Source organism: Lagopus leucura, unplaced genomic scaffold (genome assembly GCF_019238085.1).
Source record: "Lagopus leucura isolate 7727_CA_CO unplaced genomic scaffold, USGS_WTPT01 Super-Scaffold_100037, whole genome shotgun sequence".
NCBI classification, from domain to species: Eukaryota; Metazoa; Chordata; class Aves; order Galliformes; family Phasianidae; genus Lagopus; species Lagopus leucura.
The window spans coordinates 1539890-1549381 of NW_024962286.1; the positions used below are offsets into that span (position 1 = coordinate 1539890).

Here is a 9492-nt window from a genome sequence, read left to right on the forward strand (position 1 = left end):
TATGGGAAGTAATGGGTAAAAATGGGGAAATATGGGGAAATAATGGGAAATAATGGAGAAATAATGAGAAATAGTGGGTAATAATGGGAAATAATGGGGAAAATAGGAAAATAATGGGAAATTGTGGGTAACCGTAGGGGGAAATGGGAAAAATGGAGAAATGATGGGAAGTATTGGAGAAAAATGGGGAAATAGTGGGAAATAATGGAGAGATAACGAGAAATACTGGGTAATAATGGGAACTAGTGGGTAGTAATAAGAAGTAATGGGGAAATGTAGGAAAATAATGGGAAATAGTGGGATGGGTAAATATGGGGGAATAATGGAAACTAATTGAGAAATAATGAGGAAATATGGGGCAATCATGGGAAATAATTGAGAAATAATGGGAAATAGTGGGAAATAATGGGGCAATATGGAGAAATAATGGGAAATAGTGGGAAATAATGCAGAAAGAATGGGAAAGAATGGTGGGAAGTAATAAAGAAAAAATGGAAAATAATGGAGCAATAATGGAAAATAATAATGAAATAATGGGAATAATGGAAAAACAATGGGAAAATAATGGAGAAATAATGGGGAATAATGGGGAATAATGGGGAAATAATGGGTATAGTGGGAGATAATGGGGAATAGGGTGAAATAAAAGAGAAATAATGGGAAATAGTAGGTAATAATGGGAAATTATGGGAAATAATGGAAATATAGTGGGGAAAAGATGGGAAAGGATGGAGAAAAACAGGAAGAAGTGGGAAATAATGGAAAAATGATGAGAAATGACTGGAAATTATGGGAAATAGTGGAGAACTTGTGGGAAATAATGGGAAATAATAATGGGCAGCGCTCTGAGCCCGTGGGAAAGGGAAGTGCCGGGGGAGGCGGAGGGGGAGCCCGGAGCGGGCGGAGCCGGGGCTGCAGCCGGAGCGCAAGGCTCCCAGCCCGGCCCCGGCATCGCAGCACCGCCCCGGGGAGGATCCGAGCCGCTGCCGCTGTCGGGAGGTGCGTGGCGTCCAGGGGGCTGCGTGGGGCCGGGAGGGGAGCGGGGTCTTGTGGGACCCGGGTAGGGCTGGGGCGGCGTTGTGGCTCCGGGATGGGATGAGATTGGGACAAGGGTTGGGATGGGAGCGGGTGTTGTCCCCCGGTGGCAGCGTGGGGAAAGCATAAAGAGCAGGAGAAAGTAATGTGTGGGGTACGGGTGGGACTTGGGGGGCGCGGGGGTGTGGGGTGGTATGAGGATATGGGGGGATATGGGGACATTGGGTTATGAGGACATATGGGGATGCAGCCTGCAGGAGTGCAGCGCCGGGCAGAAGGTGATGTGTGGGGCAGGGATGTGGGGCGGGCATGGATGTAGGGGGGCTATGTGTGGATATGGGACAGAGCTGGGGGTATGGGGTCGTGTGGAGTTACGTGGGGTTATGGGATCACAGCCTGCAGGAGCGCAGTGCTGAGCAGGAGATGGTAATGTGGGGTGGAGATGGGGGGCAGAGGGACTTGGGGATATGGGGGGCACAGAGACATGGGGACATTGGGAAATGGGGTGATTTGGCATTGTGGCCAGCAGGAGTGCAGTGCCACACAGGGGGATGTGGAGAGGTGGGGCAGAGATGAGGGGCACAGTGACATGGGGATGTATGGAGATATGGGGTGGAGATGTGGGGCGGAGATGGGGCTTGGGGTACATTGTCACCCTGCGGCACTGCAGGTGGCTGTCCTGAATGCAGGAAGGGGTGGGAAATGGCAAACCTTACACTGAACCCAATGGTGCTTTGGGGTCAGAGCACAACACGGCTGCTGGAGCTGCAGTGTTTGGAGAGCAAACAGAGCTTGAGGTGGCTCTGTAGGGCGGGACTGAGCTGGGTGCTGGGTGCTCGTGGAGTTTCTGTTGGGAGTATTGCTGCAGTTCTTCCAACAGACCGATCAGTGAGCAGCTTGGGCAAAGCAGATCTGTGTGCTTCGCTCAGGGTTGGGTGCCCAATCCCAAATGCACGTCTTCATCCCGATGAGTTTCATGGCCGGTTGGTGTCCGGATGGTGTCCATATGGTGTCTGGATGACGTCCAGATGGTATCCAGGTGGTGTCCAAGTGGTGTCTGGATGGTGCTGTGAGTTTCAGAAGAGGGTTTGCTGCTGGAGATGGGCTGGATCTCTCAGCTGGCAGAGCGGAGCCCACGTGACGCCTTTAATTCCTGTATCCGCGGCACGAAAAGTCAGAATCAGGAAATCTGAAAGAAAAAAAAACAAAAACCCGGCGAACCAAAGGTACTGAATACAATGCTGTGCAAAGCAGGAAGAGAGCAGGTCAGGGTGCTGGGAGTTCCCCAGGCTGGTTTGTTTGGCTCAGGCTTTTCTACAGCCGCTGCGATTGCCGTTGGTTCTGAACCAGCCCGGAACCAAAACATGACGGAAGGGCAAAGCTTGGGGCAATTCTCCATGGAAGGGAAGCGTGCAGCCTGGCTCACTCTGGCCATTGTTTTTATTTCCTTTAAATCAAAATCGAAGGGGGCTCTGAGATTGCAGAGGGATTGGGAGCAGAAAGCAGAGCGCACCCGGTTTTGCAGGAAGAGGCGCCGCTTTGCTGTGGGCACCTCCTGGGGAAGCGCCGTGGGGAGGGGTGGGTGAGCCGAATACCTGCATAGGAAATAACTCCGAAAGTGCCTCTCTGGAACGCGGGGAGCAATTAGTGCCAATCGCTGCTGGCAGGAAGCAAAACCCCACGGCCTGTCCCTCTGTCTTGCTGCCGTTTGCCCAGTGAGTGGCGATGGAGGTGGCTGGAGGTTGGCCAAAGCCAACAGGAGTTGCACAAACTGGCAGCAGGGAGAAGCTGTGGGTGTTTCCCACTCTTCTGGGTTAGGGGGCGGCTGAATATCACCGCGTGCAGGACTTTGTGGAGGAGAGGGTTGTGGGGATGGGCTGAGCTCACAAATTAGAAGGAGAAATCGTTAATGAGAAGGCTGCCCGGGTGCAGATATGGACATGAAGGCAAATGCCTTGGAGCTGACATCAGCCTGCCTGCTCCCGGGGCTGGGGAGGTGCAGGGAGGAGTTATCCACAGTGTGGGGAGCCTCAGAGTTCGGGGCTTGGGCAAAATACCAGAGAGCTGTGGATGCCCCATCCCTGAAAGTGCCCAAGACCAAGCTGGATAGGATTTGGGCAACCTGATCTGATGGGGGCAGCCAGCCCATAGCAAAGGTAGGGGCTGCATGGGCTTTGGGGTTCCTTCCAACCCAGGTTTTCTCTGTTTCTACAGTCTTCCAACCCAACCATTCTATGGGTCTTTGATCTTTAAGATCCCTTCCAACCCAACCATTCTATGATTCTATGTTTCTTCGATACTGAAAGTTGTCAGAGGCAGATGCTGAGCCACCATCAGCCCCAGGACCACGCTGGTCATCAGCTGTGTGTGTCATCCCCTGCTGAGCTCATTTGCCTGCAAGGTGAAAATGGTCCAATGTCTCATGACCTGAGCATGCTGCCAGTGGCCGGCCCCAATGGGATGAGCATCCATCTCTGACCTCATCCAGGGAGTGGAAAACCCTGGATTTCACCCTGAGCAGGGCTTGGAGCTGCAACCTGATGGCAGTAGCAGGAAGGGGATGCAGTGGATTGGTTATGGGGAGCAGCGAGGACTGCCGTGGTTTCTAGTAAAAGGAGCTGAGTGCACACGGAGCCGTTCTGGTTTAATGATTCGGAGTTCCTGATGTAAATCATTGACAGCAGTGAGCACAAGACCGCAGGTGTGCGTGGGATGGGGACAAAGGTGGCTGGGGCTGCTGGTGTGGGGCTGGCTATGGGGCGGGGGCTGGCTGTGGGGAAGTCTGGAGCTCTGGACACAGACACAGGGCATGTCCCCATGTCCCCATGTCACCACTGAGGTGGGAGCAGAGCGGTGAGGGCGGTGAGTACAGACTGGTTGCAGGTGGTGGCTCACGACGGCAGTGAACAAAGTGGGGAAAACGTTTGCAGAACAATCTTGGAGGGTTTCTGGATTGCAGCACGGGACTGAGGATTCCCTGCCGCCGGTTGCCAGAGCAAGGAGGACACGTGGCAGCTGTTCTGCACTGCTTCATCTTGCTCTAGATGACTGGATGGATGGATGGATGGATGGATGGATGGATGGATGGATGTCCACGGCCACTGCCAAACTGGAGGTGCATTTCTGGCCATAGTAAGGCTTTGGTTTGGTGCTTTCCTGGAGGTGCTGCAGCTTTCCCCATGCTGCCACGTTCCCTTTTCACTGAGGCTGCACTGCTTTTTCCAGACCTCCTTCTCCGACCATTGACGTCACAGCAGTGGGGCTATGGCTACGGCAGCGAGCTCTGATAAGCCTAAAGTAGAGATAATTAGATGGTGAGAGAGACACGGACGTCGCCGCGTGGGTTAATGCGATTTGCCCTCCCTGCAGGGCAGGGATCTGGGCCAAACTTTTCAACGCTGCAATGACGGAGCAGCTTAGAGAGGTGCCAGAGGGAAGCTGGAGATGGTGGGAAGGTGCTTTGCTTTTGGAAACCTTCCATTCCTCCAGCAAAATGAGTGCTCTGTTCCTTTCCCGTCGTGCCCCTCCCCACAGATCTGTGGCTGAGGGCATGCAGTGCTGTGATTTCTCCTCCCCCAAAGCCCTGGCAGAGCTTTGCAGGTGGGAGCTCAGTGCCTGCACGATGCTCTGCTGGATGGATAGCTTGCTTGAGGATAGGAGTCTGTTGGTAGGGGAGTGAGTGGCACATGGGGGCCATCGCTTTGTCTCGATGGCACTGGTGTGGCTTGGAATGGGGCCGGATGCAGCAGGAGGTGAGGAAGGAGCGGGACGTGTGATGCAATTCCCCATTGCAATAAGCTCCACACCCACAAAGGTTGTCGAGTTTACAGCCACCTGCAGCATGGATGCTGTCCCCAGCACAAGGCATGGCATGGAGCTGCCAATACGGCACAGTGGGCTCTAGTTGGGGCTTGGGGGCTGTCAGGCAACCTTCTGACAGGGAGTGCTGGTGCCAGGGAGCAGCTGTGGATGATGAAGGCTCCAGCAGCAACACCTGGCGTGTCCTCACTGGGCTGCTTTCTAGGGCTGGAACTTCAGGAGAGGTGAGGAGCAGGGCTGGGGCTGAGCTGAATGCAGAGAGAGTCCTTTGGGAGCATCCAAAGGGGAATTTAAGAGCGAAGGGCTGAGATGGGGAAGTTTGCTCTGTGTCCCCGTTGAACTTGATGGCCTTTAACGGTCCCCATTTCCTTGCCTGGCTTTTCCTACAAGTTGCTCTGTTTTCTGGGAATGCTGCTCAGTTCTAGCCATGACCCAGCGACCCAGCATGCTCTCAAGCTAAACAAGCAAACACGAACCAGGGACCAACGGCATAGATTGCCACGACGTGGAGCAAAGGCGTATATGGGAAAAGCATGCAGCAGCATCCTGTCCAAGGGCTCCTTGCACAAACAAGCACTGCAAAGCCAAGAAAGGAAAACAAAGTGGCGGTGTTTGCACAGCTGCTTGCTGGCTTTGGCACCCATGGGATGCTGCTGTCAGACCGTGACATGGAAATCTGGGGTCCTTGCTGCATTACCTACATGCAGCTTGCAGCGTGAGGTTGCGCTCCTTGCTGCCATCCCTGCATGCTGAGGTTGAGGCGAGCTGCCAAGAGATGCAGTTGCATGTGTTTATTTTTGGAAGTACACATCCCGTGTGTGTGGCTGGGGAAATGCAGGCATCCCGTCCAGGATGGATAGGCACCATTGGCTTGGCTGGCTCTGAACCAGAGCGCTCAAAGCGAAGTGCTTCGGTCAGGGGGCACCCACTGGAGCAGTGTTGTCTCTCTGCAGGTCTGCCCATCTGCTCTGCCCGAGCACCGCACGCATGGTAGCCGCCCGGGGCCACCAGGGATGCAGTGAGGTGGCCAAAACACAATGGCCCCATCTCGCACCAACGGGTCACACTACGCACTGACAGCCATCGGGATGGGGATGCTCATCCTGGGCATCATCTTGGCCGTGTGGAACATTGTGCCTGGCTTCGGACACCCCGATAAACCCAATGCTGGGAATAGCAGCAAGCCCGACCGCGGTGGTGGGGGCATTTTTAAGAGCAAGACATTTTCTGTGGCCTACGTGCTGGTTGGGGCAGGTCTGCTGCTGCTGCTGCTGTCTCTCTGCTTGAATGTCCGTGACAAGAAGAGGCAGAGCGAGGATATCCCCAGGGTGGTGCAGCACCAAGCATCCGTGGAGCCTTCGCAGCAGGAGGAGGACAGGTGAGTCCTGGGGGGGCAGCAGGAGCTCAAGCTCAGGGAGAAGCAAACCCAGCTGTGTTGATGGTGGTGTGGGTGAAAGGAAGCACTGTGGATATATATAAGATGTGCTCTGGAAGCCAAGTGGGCATAGCTGAGCCGTTGGATGCCTGTGTGGTCAGTACTCATGGGGTGGCACAAGGAGATGCTGTTAATTGTTAACCCCAGGAGATGGGTGGCTGCTGTGGAGCAGGCGAGGGGCTATGGAGTCATTAAGGTTGGAAAGACCAATAAGAAATGTCAACCCCTCCCCACCATGCCCACTCGTAGAATCATTAGTGTTGAAAAGACCACTAAGATCATCCAGTCCAACCACAGGACCTCGTCACTTAAAAGCAACTTGCTAAAGCAGGAGCAGTGCAGAGTGTAGGTGTGCATGTACCAGCGTGCAGGCGGATGCACATTTGTGGGATGGAACCCCAGCTGGTATGCATCCAGGTTGGATATTAGGAAAAAGTGCTTTTCAGAAGGAGCAGTGAACAGTGATGAAGGAGGTGGTGGGGTCACCATCCCTGGAGGCTTTCAGTGTGGCGCTGTGGCACTGAGGGAAGTGGTCAGTGAGCACGGTGGGGGTGGGTTGGGGTTGGACCTGGTGATCTGAGAGATCTTTTCCAACCTTTGTGGTTCTGTGAAGGCAGTAGAAAGATGCCTGAACATAGGTGGCGTTGCAGTCTATTCAAACTGCTGTATAACATAGAAGGGCCAATGTTCTGTCCTTTATTTCTGGCTGTGTTTTCATCACCTCTCTCTATCCCATGCCCCACTGCAGTCAAAGTGATGTGGGGCTGATGTTCTCTCTTTATCTCCTGCAGCCAAGAAGAGGATGAAGACGTGTCCTCCCGCTACTACGTCCCCAGCTACGAGGAGGTGATGAATACAGGCTACTCAGAGCCCCACGACCCGGAGCGGAACCGCAGGATCAGTGTCTCACTGCCCTCCTATGAATCACTGACAGGGCTTGATGAGGGCACGCAGCCCCCAGGAGCAGCCAGCGCAGAGCCTGGCACCGAACGGCCACCAGGCCGGCACAACTCGCGTCTCAGCAAGCGCCTGAAGCCCCTCAAGGTGCGGAGGATCAAGTCGGAGAAGCTGCATCTCAAGGACATCAGGCTCAACCTCGGTGATGGGAGCAGCACCGGCCCCATCACAATTGAGCCGTTGACCCCACCTCCAAAGTATGAGGATATCCAGGAAAAAGCACCTGGAAGCCAACAGTTGACTTAGGAAGGACGGGTTGGTCATTGCGCGGATTGGAAACGCTCTGAGAGGGCTGGTCATGGAGTGCAGGAGTGTTGGATGCTCTCTGGATGCTGAGGTGCTGATGTGGAGGGAACTGCAGCATTGCACAAATAGGAGTGGGTCTTCCCAGGACAGCGTTGTGTCAAACACCACGGGGAAACGATGATGTTGTGAAGGATGTGAAGGCTGGAAGAGTCAGACGTGTGTTCTGCGTTTTTTCAAGTTAAGGACCACCTAACGTGTCTTCTCTCCTTTGTGCCTTGCCCCAGCAATGGATTTCCAAGCCACCAAACTGCTATTTAATAAGAATTTTCCAAGAGGAAAAAGGGAAACGTTCTGTCTTTCTTTTTTTATGTCTTTTCTTTTTGAGCAAGGCAAGTAAAAGTGTCAGGTTAGTGATGTAGCTGTCACCACTCCGGACACCAGTGGGGTTGGGGATAGTGGCACAGGGCTGGCCAAAGTGCCTGTGGTGTTGCATGCTTGCTGGTGCAAAGAGGAATGAAACAAGCCTTTAAGCTTGTCTGACCTATAGGCTTTACCCATAGGAGGTTTCTTACTGGCATCACTGTCCATTCTCCTGTAGGAGAGGACTGTATTTCTTGCCTCAATGGTTTTCTCTTTTGTGTGTTGTGCTGCAAATCGAAGGGACAGTCCGTCTGGGGCTGGAAACTGCCATAGTGTACAACTGCCAAGAGTTGTTCAGGGTGTTCTGGGTGAAATGACAAGACCATACAGTGCAAGCAGTCCTTTTCTAAATAAATATTTTGTACGTGGGGTGCATGTATGTGTGTGCATCTGTGCGTGCAGGTGGCCGTTCCCATGGATCGAAGGCCAGAGCTGTATGAAATCAGCCAACTGGTTAAGGGTGGATGCTGCTCCTTGGGCATCCCAAACATGTGCTATCTCCTGGGCAACAGCATCTACAAAGTCACGCTGTCCCCCAGCCAAATGTTCATGCTGTTATTGTTTGTAGGATGCTGATCTTGGTGTCGGTGTGGGGATGGTTGGCTCGGTGGTTGGGGATGTAAAAGGTATGAGATGAATGCAAATGGCCCCAAAAAAAAAGGTGTGAATGAGATGTTGGTCCAAATCCATATGGTGGTACCTGTGATGATTTATTGCTTCGTATTCTATCCCATCATTCCCATTATTGCAATGGGAACTGTGCCCCAAGGGATGACAGGTGGGCAAATCATATAATAAGGGACTTCCTTAAACAAATTAATGGCACAACAGCGAAAAAAAAAGAGCACTTTAAACATGAGGGAAATTTGGGGGAGGCGAAACGGAGATCCTTGTTTATCACTGTTGATGATGAAGGGATGAAGAGGTTCTGCTGCTCCTTGGCAGCTTTTCCTCATGGTGTGGGAGTGTGAGGGTTGCATGGTAATGTACTGACAACTGGAAGAGCCCTTATTTCTGAAGGCAATGGGAAAGGAGAGGGAGAGGTGGCAGCCATCTTCAGTGTCACGTCCCTTCTCATTGGACAAGATGGCTGGTAAAGGTCATCTTAGAAACACAGGAAAAACCTTTGTGTGCAATATATGTGCGGTTGAGTCACTGTTTGGTGGGGGGGAAGTGCCGTTGAGTCGAGTTTCTTGGGATTCAGCACTGGGTGTTGCAACACCCATAAACTGGAGTGCAACACCCACCAGCTCCTTGTTAATCTCATTAGTGTTGGCCTGGGTGTGGAACGTGTGCCCGGGGAGTTTTGTGGTGCTTTCCACAGCCTGCCAGCCTGTCAGGTGCTGGCGGAGATGAAATTGCCCGTTCCGAGATCCGAATCTCACATAATGTGAGGTATTGATGCCCTCCTCTTGAAACGTGGAGGGAGGTCTGTGTGCGAAGGAGGACGGTGGTGTGAGGAGGGAGGCCTGGCCTTCACCCCTAATGGCAGCTATCATGGCGGCTTGGTTGCCATGGTGACAGGGATGGGGGGGGGGGGGGGGGGGAAGCCCTACAAAATGGTGCCCAGGGCCCTGTGG

The 9492-nt window shown here is 53.2% G+C and overlaps 1 protein-coding gene across 6 annotated transcripts; it reads left to right on the top strand.

The window, feature by feature from the left end:
- Positions 1 to 926: 926 nt before the first annotated feature.
- TMEM51 (transmembrane protein 51) lies at positions 927 to 8281 on the top strand. Of its 6 annotated transcripts, none has more exons than XM_042883128.1 (3): positions 927 to 999; positions 5808 to 6232; positions 7081 to 8281. In XM_042883128.1, exons 2-3 carry the CDS (start codon positions 5892 to 5894, stop codon positions 7490 to 7492), a joined length of 753 nt encoding a protein of 250 aa, XP_042739062.1. In that variant the 5' UTR covers positions 927 to 999; positions 5808 to 5891; the 3' UTR covers positions 7493 to 8281. The 6 variants fall into 6 exon arrangements, with proteins under 6 accessions (XP_042739062.1, XP_042739066.1, XP_042739065.1 ...); XM_042883132.1 differs by lacking the exon at positions 927 to 999 and adding an exon at positions 1721 to 2261; XM_042883131.1 differs by lacking the exon at positions 927 to 999 and adding an exon at positions 3793 to 3897.
- The last annotated feature ends 1211 nt before the right edge of the window (positions 8282 to 9492 follow it).